This window comes from Vigna angularis, chromosome 5, assembly GCF_016808095.1.
Source record: "Vigna angularis cultivar LongXiaoDou No.4 chromosome 5, ASM1680809v1, whole genome shotgun sequence".
NCBI lineage: Eukaryota > Viridiplantae > Streptophyta > Magnoliopsida > Fabales > Fabaceae > Vigna > Vigna angularis.
In genome coordinates, this window is record NC_068974.1 from 33,113,678 (window position 1) to 33,128,717 (window position 15,040).

Genomic DNA, 15,040 nt, shown 5'->3' on the forward strand with positions numbered 1-15,040 from the left:
TGGAACCCTTAAACTAAAACACTATTTGTTAAAAATAAATTAATAGAAAGTTAGTTAGATATAACTTTGAAATTTTAGATGAATGTGGCAGTAGTGACAGAGATTGTCACATCAAGTGCGATAGCAATTTTTTTATACATTTGGGATAACAATTTTAATTCAAGTTTGCAACGTGCTGGTGCAGCATTATTAATATTACAGTTTTAAGAACTGATAAACAGAAGCGTACACACACATACTACTGATATTGGTTCTTAAAAATTGATAGGGCTATTATCTCAAAATAATTAATTATTAGTTACATATCAATGCTCATAGTTAGCCACTACCCATGTATCAAAAAAAGTTAACCACTAACCAGCACTTAGATATATTATCACATTGATTATAGATTATAGATTTTCATGACTAGTCATAATAGCTCTATGTCTCTGCAACCTTAGTTGATTACAGCTTAAAGTTTATAGATTGAAAGAGTCAAGCATTAAAAATGGTATGAATTCAAAGCCTTGCTTCACAAAAGCTTCACACACCCAAATCCTCATGTTGTGCAGGTTAATTTCTGGCTCAGAGATTTTCACCTGTTTTCAACACATCAATATGATAAAATCAGTAAACAAAAGTTACAACTATATCCTAAATTTGGAAGTAAAATTGAAATTCTTTTCTCTTCCAACTTACATTCAATGAAAATGTAAGTTGAAAACTGTTACCAACTGTGGATAAGTTTGAATTCTGAACATGAAAGCCTGTCAGAGACTCTAGAGCTTTGTACAATGAGGCAGCCACCCCTTCTCCTTTGTTGCAAACTATTTTCACATAAAACCCTTTTGCATCCACTTGAAACATGTCCATCTACACAGAGAAACATTGAAGATATTACAATAAAGGGCAGGGATCAAGTAAAAACTATCTACGGAGTTAGAAAGATTTTTTCCAGAAACCTGGATTATCTTCTTGCGTATTGAAAGGATGTTATTGGTAAATTCATCCTTCATGGGATTTTCAACTGATCCTTGATAGTTTTTAGACAGCAGTAAGGAAGTTTCAAGTGCTTCAACCTCAGCCTTAAGCATGTTGGCTTGTGCTTGAAGCTCGTGCATATATGAGACAGCATCTCCAATTATAGAGGCCTTATCCATCTTCCCACACAATCAATCATACATGTTTGTACATCAGTAAACTTGAGTTTCAAAAATGTTGAACATGTCACAATCAGGTTTCTTAGGTGAAATTTTCTCTCAAGTGTGAAGTTTTAATGTAGTAGTAGAGACACCTACCTTAGTTATGAAGGGAACCAAAGATCTCAATGCATAAAGCTTTTCCTTCATTCTGTCTCTTCTCCTCCTCTCAGAAATCAGAGTTTTGGATCTGTCAGTTTTTGGTTTTGACTTAGTAGGTGTTGTTGTTGTTGTGCTTGTTGTTGCATATGAGTGCTCCATATCATCTTCCTCACCTCCTCCTCCTTTGGCTTCCCCATCAAAACAAGAGGAGTTAGGTGCAGAATTTGAATCATAGACATTCATAGCATTACTATTGCACTGATCATATGGGATTGCAGGGTGTGGCAAGAACGAGTTATCAATGAATGCTTCGTTGATAAGCTCAGAATTGAAGTCACAAGTAGCATCTTTCTTCTCCAAATGAATGAAATTGATCAAATGATCTAAGTTAGGATCTTCATCAAAGTCGTGTAGCTCAAAGTCATCAATGTGCAGTAGAGTCTCTTGATGAAGATAGCTTTTGTCCATGCTTTAGACATGGTGAGAGATATAACTGCAATATATAGATATTTCACACCATTAAATTAACGTTGCAACAGCATGCTGTCCATTTCAACATACTGCTTTTAGTTATAAATGGTAGTAATAATTTAATGCAATTATCATTAATATATAGAGAGATAATGCTAGTACTGCACAAGTGCTACATAAAACTAAGTTCAGAAAATGTTAAATGCATAGTTAATTACGTAGTCACAGATTGCATTTTCATATCATGCTGGTTAGCATATATAACGATGATGTATTATATTACTCTTAATTTAGCGAGTGATGCTGTCGTGAATGAATACATGAGCTGAATGGTGTAATTAATTAAAGTTATGTTATATGGTCACTTTCTGATCATGAGCACTCCTGCTTAATATTATGTGTGTGTGAACAGAATCTGATGGGAACAAGATGACGCTATTCCTCACGTACTTTATTAAATTGTGTAAAATTAAATATAATAAAATTGGTAACATGTGTCTTTAGAAGATTAGTTCAAGAATCAAATATTGAAAAGTTTATTAATTATGAACAATTGTTCATATATACTACTGTTGTGATTTTATCAATAGAAAATTGTTGTGGAGGAAAGGAAGGGATAACAATACAAAAGGATGCTGTCCTACATGCAAGCGTTGGATCCAACTTTATGAAAAAATAATTTTTAATTTTTACATACATACATATATATATATATATATATATATATATATATATATATATTAATTGTTAGATCAATATTTACAAAAATAAAATATAATTGATAATTAAGATGTAACTATTTTTCCTTGTAATATGTATCACGATTTTACTTAACGTCACTATTTTTATGTGTTCTATCAAAATAGTCATGCAATGATATGGATAACACTAATATGTATAGGAGACAACATATCTTAAAAATTATTATTACCCTAATCAGGTTTAGGTAACCAATAATGTTATTAACAAATAACTCTCGTGTAATAATCATCATGATTCACACAAGACATTTTTTTCAATCTTTTTGTCTATTTTTCCTGTTATTTATTTTATTAAATTTTAATAAGAGATAATATTTTATTTGTGTTGATTCCTTGAATAAAAAATATAAACGATATTAACTTATGACAATACATAAATAAATAGAAAGAAAAGGAAATAATAGAGGTTTTATAGTTTCGGTAAAAAAAATTGAAAGTTCTTATTTTAACGTGCAAGTTTATTTATTGGAAATTTAGGGGATTTAAATTAGTGTGAATTTAGTGTCTCTTAGGAAGATACTCCTACCCCCTTCCCTTATAGTAAAAAAGTTTTACTTTTTTGTTTATCTCTTTCTCTCAATAATCCTTATTTCTTGCTCTATAATAAAATAAAAGTAAAAAACGATTATATAAAGAAATGAAAAAAGAATGATAAATGAATATGAAAACAGAAATTATAAATGATAAATAGACTTGGTTATGTAATACTAATTTACAATTTATAAAAAAAAAACAGAATTATAAATAGAAAATATATAATAACACTGTAATTAATAATAACATAATTATACCTCATTATAAATAATAATTATAGTACCTATATTGATTATAATATATGAATACTATTCTAATAGATATAAATTTAAGTTATTCAGAACAGAGAGACTTAATGAATTTGGTTGAATCATAATATTTAATATATCTAATAGATTAAAAATAAAATAAAAAAGAAAATAATCAACATTTACAGTATTCATTAATGATATAAGAATGAGATGCTTAAGCAAAATCATATTATTATTTTTATTTGTTTAAGGATACTTGCAAAAGCCACAATATTTTTTGATTAATATTACGCTCACTTTAGGAGAAGTGTTGTATTTTCAAAGGTTAAGTCAATGCTAAGGGAGAATCACAATTAATATAACAATAAAGGGACACAAACATAAAGAATAATTATTTATATGTACTATTTTTAATGCTTCTATATATCTAAGAGCCTTTGAAGAAGAGTCTACTTTATTGTTAACGTTGATTGTTTAATTATTGTTTAGACATTGTAAATAGTTTTATATGCTTATATAATTTAAAAGTATAACCTTGGATAATTTAGAATTGTATAACTTTATTTTGAATTTAAATATTACATTAGATTATCTTTAAATCTCATAGTTTGATATAATTCCAAATTCTATTATAAATTATTTAATCTAAATTCTTATTGTTTAGTGATAATGATTAGTTTTGTATACTTATTGTTTGATTGTTTATATAAACATAATACATGATTGGGTCAAGAGATTTTTAACCCTTTTTAATATAGGATAATGATACTTTGACAACATTTTAACATCATCTACATGTCATTTCGTGATTGGTCCATTTTGGTGTTTATAATTATTATTATTGGTTGTTGAATAATTTTGGACCAATCACATAATATGTTAAAATGTTGTCAAAAAAATATTGTAAAAGTATCATTATCCTTTAATATAATTAAAAGCCATCTAACATTAATTTAAATCACATCATTAAAAAACATATATTAGACTATATAATTTAGAATGACGTCCTAAATTATATAATTCAAAATTACATAACTTTATTTTGAATTTAAATTATCTTTAGAGCTCATGATATTATATAATTCAAAATATTATTGTAAATTATATAATCTAAAACGGTATTTTAAATCATAGGTTGAATATATTATAATAATATTATGTTCTTATTTTTATATAAAAAAAATCAAGGTCCTCTGGCTAACAGCACCCGTTACATTCCCGGTGGCAATGAATGTTTAGGTTAGTTTTGGGCAGAAGAGTTCGGTTGAGTTTAGAAGGAGAATGGTGGTCGTCGGCGGCGGCGGCGGTTTCAAAACCATCCCTGTGCCGCCTAAATCTATTGTATTAATTAAGGCTAATTCCTTTCTCCGTCTTCCTTCTTCCCCCACAATGCTAATGGCAAATCATTGTTCTTTCTGTAGGTCTTCTTGAACCAATGGTGGCTTGTGAAGCAACGCAATGGTTTAGCCGTTGGAGGGGTTGCTTCCGTCGGGTGAGTTTTTTTTTTTCTTTTTTCTTTTCTAATTCAAATTTTTTCATTGCTGGAAATGGAGTAATTGCAATTCGTACGCGCAGGAGAGACAGAGAAAGAGTGTTTACGTCCACCGTCATTGCGGAAAGAGAAGAAGCCAATGTCGTACGTACTCAAGATGACACCACTATTATTTTCCGTGGTTTCGTCGACACCTCTCGTTCATCTCAGAGTGGCGTCCCCTTAGAGGTATTCAACATCCTAACATCAAAATGAATTCAAATTGAACATCCTAATAATCCTATTGATGGGTATAAAATTTAAATTCAATCTCTTTTTTGCCAGGTTTGTCAACACTTCCTGGTTGGATTTCCATACAATTGGAGCACGTATTCTTCAATTGATAACATAGAATGCGAATGTAACAATAGTGAAAAAGGAATCCCAGTTGAAAGCCTAGCCAATGTTGAAAGCCTAGCCAATGTTGAAAGCCTAGCCAATATTGAAAGCCAAGCCAATGTTGAAACCCAAGCCGATGGTAAATCTTCGATCGGTATGTATGATTCCACAGGCCCTTCTGGAAAAAACATCGTTAAAACTCAAATTTCGGCCAAGAAAAAGAAAGCTGTTAGAGAAAAGATAGGGTTGGATGCAAGTAGGATGGTAACGAGAAGCATTTCCAAAAATAGTCAATCAATGCCCAAAGAAGACGGGAAAGCTCCAATAGCCAATGTTTTTTCTCAAGTTAGGAGATCTCCCAGGCTAAATAGTTGTAAATAATTATCTCTCATACTGAAGTAGTGTTGGATAGTGAAACTTGTGAACATAGTTTGCTATATTATGCTCTGTTAGTTTATTTGAAGTGTGTATTATTGACGTGAAGGTTTCGATGCATTATATTTCATTCCATTTTCATTCAACGTCCCACTCTTTACTCAACCCATTCTTAACCTTCACATACACATTCTCTACTCTCTAAGCCATGCACTAACTCTACTGAGTAAACCACTTTAATGGTCATTCACTGTTTGTGTTCTAGTTAATTGTCTTCCCTCCGCCAAAAGCTCTCCCCTCTTTTCCATGGACATGACTTATGACCTTATAAGCTCTGTTAGTTTATTTGAATAAGCTTCACCGCAAGTTTATTAAATTAATTTAGCTACACACTTTCGTGTATTGTATTCTTATTAATTAAGTGGTTAACTAAATTATTTACCCGAATGCAACCTTTATATGTTGTCTTGAGTTCTTGTGTAATATATGCTAAATGGGTAAAAAAGAAGATAAAAGAACAAAATTATTTTATGCTCGATTGTGCTTGTATATCCTTAAAAGTAGGTAGTTTCAGTAAACTTTATTTTGTTTTTTTTGTTTTCCTCGGGCTAAACATAATCAAAATAATTATAAAATGGCAATTGTATAATTACAACAACCACAACATAGTTTTATTCCACTGAGTAAGCTCTTCACAACATGAATTACAGGGTTCCATTTTGATAGTTTTACTTATTGACAACGGTTTTTGTGCTGCAATAATGTAAACCAATTGAAAGCACAACTGGTCTCGAAATTTTGACATGTTATATCCGGAGCTTCATGTGGATTCTTCATAAAATGTAAGTGTTGTTCAATGATTGCTAATGTCTTGTTTTTATGAATTTGTGAAAATACTGAGAGCACTGAACCTGTAATCATCTGCCTATTTAAAACTTTGTGACAATTCCAGCTAGGGGCAGCTTCATGAAGTACCCTTGTTTTGAATTTATCATAGTGGATGTATAAATTGTCATGGATTAGCTGGAGTGTATCTAAATTGTAATGAAATGTGTCTAAAATGAAACTCGGCGTGTTTGTTGTGTATTTGGAACTGTATCAGAATGATTATCCAGAACTCTATTTGGACATATGATGTTATCCGGAAATTCTGTCCCAAAACTGATTATTGTTATGCAATTGGTTGGCGATGCTTCCAGGAAGACGAGCTCATGTTGGTTTCAGTGCTTTTTAGAAGAGCAATAATTGTGAGTTTGAGCTTTCTCCCTATTCTTTGTAGTCTTGGTTATTCAATCATCATTGGATTTTTTTTTTGGCTCTTTAGTAGCTTAATGTTTGTGTTTTCTCTTAACCTTTTGTGTTTATTTCGTGGGAGTGGTACGAAACGGTGATAAAGAAATGGATGATGTTCTAAGATGCACCGATAGCTTACTCATCTTCTGTTGTTTCTAATCTAATGAAAATATTACTGCAGTTTTTTATTAGCGATTTGATAAAAACTTGCTGCAAAGCCATTTGGGTACCTTCGGCAAAAATCAGAAAACCTGAGAAGGCTAGGGCATTTGGGAGGACGTAAGGGGTATTTTCATTTAATTTGGGATATTTGTGAGTCAATAACATTTCATATGATCAGTATCAATCACATTTCATATGTTGTATTGCATCCATGTTTGGTATCTCTTAGGTAGTGTGTAGTATTAAGAATACGTTAACATTCCTTGAAAAGTTAATTTGTGAATTAAGGAGAATAGATTTTCTTTCAGAAATGAAAGTAAAACTTTCCTCAGAGATTGCGGTTCAGCCTGCTTCCGGAAAGTTGTTGATGCACCTTCATGAGTAGATTTTGGCATTGCTGCTCCGCAGACACATGGTTGAAGCTCCACTTTTGTCGTCATTTTCAAACAAAAGGATACATTACATAGTGATGTTAACTCCAGAGGAGGGTTTAGACGAGGGTGGATCTCTCTACTCAAATTCCACAAACTCAAGAAGGTTAAAGAAAAACAGCTCTTAAAGGTTTGGCGTAGCTTAGAAAGGGTTTTTTTTTATGTGTTTGTTTAGGTTGCAGAAGCTTGGGTTATGAGTAGATACGGAGTTATGGCTGGGTTTAATTAAAAAATGTAAAAAGATTGATTAATCAATAAATAGAAAAAAAAATCTAAAGAAAACTCAATTAAAAATACTCAACTTAATCGACTCGATTGAAACTCATATCTCATTAATTAAATATCAATTATGATAGATGAAATTGAATTAAGGAGAATAAAATAAAATATCTTTGTTAATGGTAGGATATTTTGTCAATTCGGCGTCGTGCTAAATGCTAAGTGACAGTAATAATTCACACATGTCAGTTTTTATATTTAATTTAACTTTTATATTCATTATTTTTTTTAATTTAGTATTATTTTTTAAAAATTAATCCGTCTTTTTCCAAATTTTAAAATTAAAACAAAAGTTATAGGAGTAAAACTAATATCAGTGATTTAAAATTTTACGAGATTAAAAATCATATAAAATATTAAATAAAAATAAAAATTAAATTAACACATTTTACAATGTTAAGAGATATTATTGTAATTATTAGTATGATAAAAAGACACAGAAAATAAAATCTAAAAAATAAAAATATAATGTTGTACAAAAATAATATATATATATATATATATATATATATATATATAAATTTGATAATTTTATTTTATATTTGATTAATATAATGTTGTATGAAGTTTTTATTTAATAGTTAATGTGTAAAACCCTGAAAATGACATCTGGAAAGGAGGGACAGATGTCTCAACCAAAAGAGATTTAACATTTTATAGAATTTTTCAAACTACAGCTCATCTCATTTTCTCATAAATCTACATCTCTCCAAAAACTCAAACCTCTACCTTTTCTACTCTTTCTCTCTAGAAATTCTTCATCCTTTCATTCTTTTCTTCAACCAGCCTTTGTTTAAGAAATCTAGGAGTCAAGATCATTGTCTTTCACCGGTTAAAATCAAGCTTAGAGTTGGTAAGTTCATCTTCTTCTTAGAAATTCTATTTTTCGGACACATGCAAGCCAAGTTTCTGACATCTTCTTCTTCTTAGTTCTGATCATTTTTCTGGTAATTTGGGTTGGTATTTCCTCACCAATTGGTGAAATATAGGTGTTCTTGGGATTTTCTGGAGAGGAAGCAAAGTCTAGAAAAGAATAATCGTTGTTCGGTACGGTCAAGAGGTAAGGGAACCTAGCTAATTTAATTACTTAGTTTTGATGTATGAAACTGTTGTTGATGTTGTTGCATGTATGTGAAATTGAATTGTTTGATGTACGGTGATTTTGGGTGTGGACTGTTATATGCTATGTTCATGAGGTTTGGAGTTTCTGTATGATTATGGTTTAGTGGCCGAGTGAAATTGGTAAGGGTTGGGTGTTGATTATAATTCTGTAGATATTCTGCAGAATTAGGTAATTTCCTGAAGGTCTTTAATTGACCGTTCGGTTTCTATCTGGTGCTAGGTCTTAACTGAGTTCTGCTATTGTGAATTCTCAGTTATGACCGCTCGGTCTAGTGTTGATTTTTTTTCTTATTTAATATAGTGTTTGGTCTTGTACTAGCCATTATGCTAGTGAGAGCACTCGGTCTTGTATTAGCTGTTATGCTAGTGAGAGCGCTCGGTCATGTACTGTCTTGGTAGTGCTTGGTCTTGGACCAGCGCTCGTTCGATATAGTGCTCAGTTTTGTACTAATATTTATGATAGTGTTAGTGATCGATATTATTGAGTTGTGTGGTCTCTTATGAGCGCTCGTTCTCATACCAGTGCTCAATATCGTACTTGTACTAAGTTAATAGTGTTCGGTCTAAGCCAATATTGTTCGTTCTAAATCATAAATGCATGATATAAGTTCAAGTGTTCGACTCCTGCTTGAGTCTTATTCTCTAAATGACCGCTCGGTCATGTTCTCATATTGGGAGTACTCTCTCGTTCGGTCTTATTCATAGGTTATGTTGATCTTTCACGTTAGGTCTTGTTCAAAGGTGGGATTATTGTTTTACTGTTATGTGTGATATTTATTTAAAGATGTGATGGATGAGGAAATATGTTGTTAATGAGGTATGGTATTTAAAATGTGATATGAATGGAATAGTATGAATATGAAGAAGTATGATGTGATGGATGTGAACGAGTGTTCCAAGGAGGAATATCTCAGAAATGGTTATGGAATTGTAAAGTATGAATATGGTCAGACTAAGCTCTCGTTCATCCTGACATTCCAATGGTCATCGAGTCTCAAGTAGAGAATGGTGGCGCATGTGGTGAGAATAGCAGGAGGCCTGGTTGCGTATAGCTTGGGGTTCCAGCTATCGGACTAAACTCATGTGTAGACTTGGGTTTCCAGCTACAGTGAGGGATGAAGGGCTAACCTCGTGTGGCGGCTTGGGTTTCCAGCTATGGTAATTCTGATGGTTTTCCAAATTACCTTTCCACGAGTGCAAGAATGTCGTAGCTACATAATTCATACAGTCCGGACAGTTAGAGTAAAGTGAACAGTCATTGCATGCATTATTGTATGATTATGGTTGGAAATGTATGATTGATTGTTGCAAGATGAACTTATTGATTTATATCAGATTTATGTGAGTTATATTTTTACATAGTTAATTAAATTACTCTAGCTTACCCTTATTTTCCTGTCTTGTCATGTTGTCCGTTCGGTCGTCCTTGTCTTTGCGATAATCACCCTGTGGGTGTGAGCAGAAGGTGCAGAAGCTTCTCTGAAGCAGGCACTGGCAGAAGAGGATGGTCTCCGCTAAGAGTAAGACCGTTCGGTCTTGACTTTGTTTTGGTATTTAGTATAGGACCGTTCGGTTAATACACTTCTTGTATGACCGATCGGTCTGCCCTTTTGGGTTGTATCAATGTAGGTTTCTGTAAAGTTTTTAATTTATGGTTATTTTAGGATAACTGTAAGTTAAACTTTATTTCCGGTAATTGTTCTATTTTTTATTGTAATTGTAAGTACTCTTGAATATAGTTTGCAGCTATATTTTTTTGGATGTTACATAATGTGATTTTTATATTTTATGCAATTTTTTAATCTCTTCAAATTTTAAATTAATGGTTCCACTCTTTTTTTATAATTTTATTTCAATTTTAAATCAACTCAAACCTTAATTTAAAAATATTTGATGAAAATATTAATATAATATTTGTATAAATATTAAATTTGGTTTCAATTTTAAAAACGAAAAAATTACTCTATTTTTTTTTAAAAGACAAAATTAAACAAAATTATTAAATATAGAATCCAATTAAATATAAGGTCCTGTGAAGCTAAATCTTTTAATTAAGAAAATAAAATAAAAACAAAAAAATTACGACATTTGATATAAAATATACATCAAATTAGTATTTAAATTTAAAAAATAATCATTTTATTGATGTTGATGATATAAAGATTTCATATCAATGAATTTTCTTTTTCTATTTATTAAATATTATAATCATAATAAATTTATCTGGGTAAAATGTATTTACTTTATTAATTAATTTATTATCAAATTATACAAATTTCCTAATATAATAAGATATATATTTACCAGGTAAATACAAAAATAAGTATAATGTATTTTTTATTTAATAAACTAAATATGAAATGTCTCTGTTTGATATTGATAATAAAGTACATTTTGAATTCGTAATTAATTACAGTTTTTCATTATTAAACTAACTTAAATTGTGATTTCATTTAATATAAATTATGATGTAAATATTAACAATTTAAATTGTACTATATTGTAATTTAAATTAGACATGCAATCATTTCATCCGCATAATCATACTTAATTATTTCTATAATTACTCTATTCAATTTTTGTTTTGCAATATCTCTTACATCAAATAAATAAAGAATATATTAAAACACATTTGAATGAATTTATTTGTTTACAACTTTTTATTTACAATATTTAATGATAAATTAAATAGTTTTTCAGGTTTTAAAACATAAGAACACGTGTCACGTGGTGAATATATTGGTGCATAAAATTGTTAAAAAGATCTTTTAAGATGTTATAATTTTTTGATTTGTTTCTATGACATTTCGATTTTATTTATTAACTGTAACACGTCCTTGCGTGTAGCCGAGTCAGCATCTGTAGATAGCGTCATAGAGAGAAAAGGTTTTATAGACTTCAATATCAATAATCATAAATTAATGATGTTTTAAATGCAACTTAAATGCTTTCTTACAACATCCTATAAGATATTTTTAATGAAATAATACAAAATATAAGACTTAGAGTCTTAAATTAGATTCTAAATTTCTTATTTATTTATATATATATATATATATATATATATATATATATATATATATAATTGAATAAAATATTTATAAAAATTGAATATTATAAAAAATTTATATTAAAATAAAAATTGTAGAAATATCTTAATAATGATGTGAAATGGTGAAACTTATAAAATTTTAAATTAAGACATGATAAAATAACGTAAAAGATATTTTGATGAGAGTTGCTTAGGGAAATTGAATAAATAATTATTTTTTAAATTTTAAAAAAGTTATAATTACAAAATTCTAAATAAAATATAGTTTTTATTAAAAATATCTTAAATAAATTCTGATCAGAGATGCTACAACATTATAACAAACTAAACAAGTGGATTTTGCCAACACTGGCACACAGAACTATGGAAACCACCGCAGAGGTTGTTTCATCTAATTGTCTTCTTGTATCAGAGTACTCTGAGTCTAACCCCACGCAACTTTCTGTTATGGAACTTGGGATTCGGAATTTTGGGTACTTCTTAATATTTCAAAGATGATAACTTTCTTATCTTCTTCATCTTCTGTATTTGAGAATTTGGTTCGGTTGGGATTTCGTTTCCTTGTTTTGTTTTATGGGAAAAGGTAGAAAAATCTTATCTCGTTTGTGCCATGTTGTTTGAGACAGGTGCACGCATTACAGAAGGAGATGCAAGATCAGAGCGCCGTGCTGTGATGAGGTTTTTGACTGTAGGCATTGTCATAATGAAGCTAAGGTATAGTTTTATGTTCTTCCCAATTTTTCATCGTTCTAGAGTTGTGTTAGTTTAGCAGAAAAGACATACTTATATACATACATGTTTCTTATCCGTTTTTGTTTTTAATTTAATCAGAACTCTGAGGAGGTTGATGTTGTGGATCGTCATGATGTTCCACGCCATGAAATTAAGAAGGTTTGTATGTGTTTACTCACTTCTTGATTTTGAATTGGGTTTGATTCTTTATGGTGATTGTTATCCTGTGACTTAGTAATTCATATGAAATAATATTCCGATTGCCAGAGAATTGTCACTTTCATGTTTAGTAGGATTGCAAGTTCATTAAAGCTCTCTTATATATTTGGATTATTGAGCAAACTAAAGTTCTAATATTTATCTTGTTCTTATCTTATTTTACTCACAATGTAATCTATATTTGATGCTGTTCACTCCCTTACTCCATTCTATTTTGTTGATTTTTAGGTTATCTGCTCTTTATGTGACACAGAGCAAGATGTGAGTCCTATAAAATCTGAATTATGATAATCGAAAGAAAGATGTGTATACTCATAAACATGCCTGCAGCTACTGATCCGATGGTTGTTTTTCATGCTGTCAGGTTCAACAATACTGCATAAACTGTGGAGTATGCATGGGCAAGTATTTTTGTGATATATGCAAATTCTTTGATGATGATGTGAGTTCTCCACTGTAATACAATCTCAGTTGTGATTGTTCTTTTAATTAGTACTATTCTTGATTGTGCAAATTGTGTGAAAAGTTTCTTCAATCTTGCAGACTTCAAAGAACCAATACCACTGTGAAGAATGTGGCATTTGCAGGTAAAGTTCTTCACTCTGTTTGCTGATAACTACATTTCATAGTGTACTGCTCAACAGAATTTGAGTTATAATGTGCTCTATGCAATAACTTTTACAGAACTGGAGGCAAGGATAACTTTTTCCACTGCAAGAGATGTGGTGAGTACATTGCTCCAAATGCAATTGTTTAATTTTTCTCATTAGTGATTACTTAAAATCTACCAAATTATGCTTTAGGATGTTGCTACTCCAAGGTAATGGAAAAGGGTCACCGTTGTGTAGAAGGAGCAATGCATCACAATTGCCCTGTCTGCTTTGAGGTAAAACAAATCACTAGTACTAAAACTGGCTGAAATATTTAGAAAAAATGTTGGATTCTCATTTAGATTACTTCATTTTCCCCGATGCAGTATCTATTTGATACAGTAAGAGAAATCAGTGTCTTGCCTTGCGCGCACACTATACATTTAGACTGTGTCAAAGAGATGGAAAAACATCATAGGTAACGCATTTACATATATATCTATATGTCACCAATGCAGGACTTAAAATTTTTTTTATCGGAAATGTTAGTTATTAGTACTTGTTAATGGGGAGAGTTGAATTCACAAACTCGGACAATCTCTCTTCCAAACTCATCAAACGAATCTAATAACTCTTTAGTATTAGTGGGAAGAGTTGAATCCACAATCTCTCTAACTCGTCTTTCAACTTTACTTCTAAGTCAACCTTATATCTCCCATTGCAGAACTTAAATAGTGTACACCTTTATGAATTTCACCATGCAAAATTCTGCCATGAGCCCATGTTGATATATACCTTGAGACAATCTTCATCATTTAGTAGTGTTATTAATTCTCATTCTTTGAAAACGGATACAGGTACTCATGTCCTGTGTGCTCAAAATCCATCTGTGACATGTCAAGTCTGTGGAAGAAGCTTGACAAAGTGGTATGCAGAAGCTATTTCTTTCTCTTAATATACTTTTTAAGCAGCATATGATTGCATCAATATATTCAGTTATGTAACATTCTCGAATTAAAACTTGTGCTCAGGTTGCCTTAACTCCAATGCCTGAAACCTTAAAAAACAAGATGGTAAGTAACAAGTTCCAATTCTAAAGGTTTAGAGCTAGGAATTAAGGGTAGATATATCTAACTGTATTGTTAAGAAGTGAACTTTAAGTTTAACTCAACCTTATAATATAATCAGGTGTGGATTCTTTGCAATGATTGTGGAGTGAAATCTCATGTTCAATTCCATATTGTGGCACATAAGTGTTTAAGTTGCAATTCATACAACACAAGACAGATACAGGGAACACCTGCTACACCAGGCTCGTCTAGAGTGACAGAAATGGTGATATGAACATTAAGGGTCTCTTGGAATGGAAACAGCTCTTGTTCAGCAGTTACTCAGTTATTGATGACAGAGATCAAATTGTAGTGGTCAAACATAGACAGTTGAGGATAAACTTGGTTTAGGCTGTGTTGTCTTATGGTATTAGTGTTATTAAAGCCTAAGAAACATTTTGGTCTCCTTATCATTGCCACCATGCCATCATTATATTAAAATGATACAAAGATTCAAAGCTCCCAGAGTCAAATTGATGAGTGACTATGAGCTTTTACTTTCTGCA

The 15,040-nt window shown here is 30.9% G+C and overlaps 3 protein-coding genes across 3 annotated transcripts; 2 read left to right on the forward strand and 1 right to left on the reverse strand.

Annotated features, from left to right (window-relative positions):
* Window positions 1-139: 139 nt before the first annotated feature.
* Window positions 140-1,751, reverse strand: LOC108339427 (transcription factor FER-LIKE IRON DEFICIENCY-INDUCED TRANSCRIPTION FACTOR). Its single transcript, XM_017576559.2, has 4 exons — window positions 1,281-1,751; window positions 945-1,142; window positions 682-855; window positions 140-581 (listed from the first exon to the last, which is right to left on the reverse strand). The coding sequence occupies exons 1-4, from the start codon at window positions 1,749-1,751 to the stop codon at window positions 462-464; spliced, it is 963 nt and encodes a 320-aa protein (XP_017432048.1). The 3' UTR covers window positions 140-461.
* A 2,749-nt stretch (window positions 1,752-4,500) lies between these two features.
* LOC108339898 (protein EMBRYO DEFECTIVE 1674) lies at window positions 4,501-5,691 on the forward strand. The gene is made up of 4 exons (XM_017577122.1): window positions 4,501-4,641; window positions 4,722-4,792; window positions 4,876-5,020; window positions 5,117-5,691. The coding sequence occupies exons 1-4, from the start codon at window positions 4,582-4,584 to the stop codon at window positions 5,549-5,551; spliced, it is 711 nt and encodes a 236-aa protein (XP_017432611.1). The 5' UTR covers window positions 4,501-4,581; the 3' UTR covers window positions 5,552-5,691.
* Window positions 5,692-12,214: 6,523 nt separating this feature from the next.
* Window positions 12,215-15,040, forward strand: LOC108340371 (E3 ubiquitin-protein ligase RZFP34). The gene is made up of 12 exons (XM_017577709.2): window positions 12,215-12,357; window positions 12,511-12,598; window positions 12,716-12,775; window positions 13,064-13,096; window positions 13,200-13,277; window positions 13,379-13,422; window positions 13,520-13,560; window positions 13,639-13,721; window positions 13,812-13,903; window positions 14,283-14,352; window positions 14,457-14,498; window positions 14,614-15,040. Exons 1-12 carry the CDS (start codon window positions 12,248-12,250, stop codon window positions 14,767-14,769), a joined length of 897 nt encoding a protein of 298 aa, XP_017433198.1. The 5' UTR covers window positions 12,215-12,247; the 3' UTR covers window positions 14,770-15,040.

Bases quoted from the DNA above. Each gene is read 5' to 3' on its own strand.
- LOC108339427 (XM_017576559.2), bottom strand. From the start codon at position 1,751: ATGGACAAAAGCTATCTTCATCAAGAGACTCTACTGCACATTGATGAC. The intron at 856-944 runs GTTTCTGGAAAA...TTCTCTGTGTAG, and splicing joins TACGCAAGAAGATAATCCAG to ATGGACATGTTTCAAGTGGA. The intron at 582-681 runs GTAAGTTGGAAG...TGTTGAAAACAG, and splicing joins AACTTACATTTTCATTGAAT to GTGAAAATCTCTGAGCCAGA.
- LOC108339898 (XM_017577122.1), top strand. From the start codon at position 4,582: ATGGTGGTCGTCGGCGGCGGCGGCGGTTTCAAAACCATCCCTGTGCCG. The intron at 4,642-4,721 runs GTATTAATTAAG...TTCTTTCTGTAG, and splicing joins CTGTGCCGCCTAAATCTATT to GTCTTCTTGAACCAATGGTG. The intron at 4,793-4,875 runs GTGAGTTTTTTT...TCGTACGCGCAG, and splicing joins GGAGGGGTTGCTTCCGTCGG to GAGAGACAGAGAAAGAGTGT.
- LOC108340371 (XM_017577709.2), top strand. From the start codon at position 12,248: ATGGAAACCACCGCAGAGGTTGTTTCATCTAATTGTCTTCTTGTATCA. The intron at 13,722-13,811 runs GTAAAACAAATC...TCCCCGATGCAG, and splicing joins ATTGCCCTGTCTGCTTTGAG to TATCTATTTGATACAGTAAG. The intron at 14,499-14,613 runs GTAAGTAACAAG...TAATATAATCAG, and splicing joins AAACCTTAAAAAACAAGATG to GTGTGGATTCTTTGCAATGA.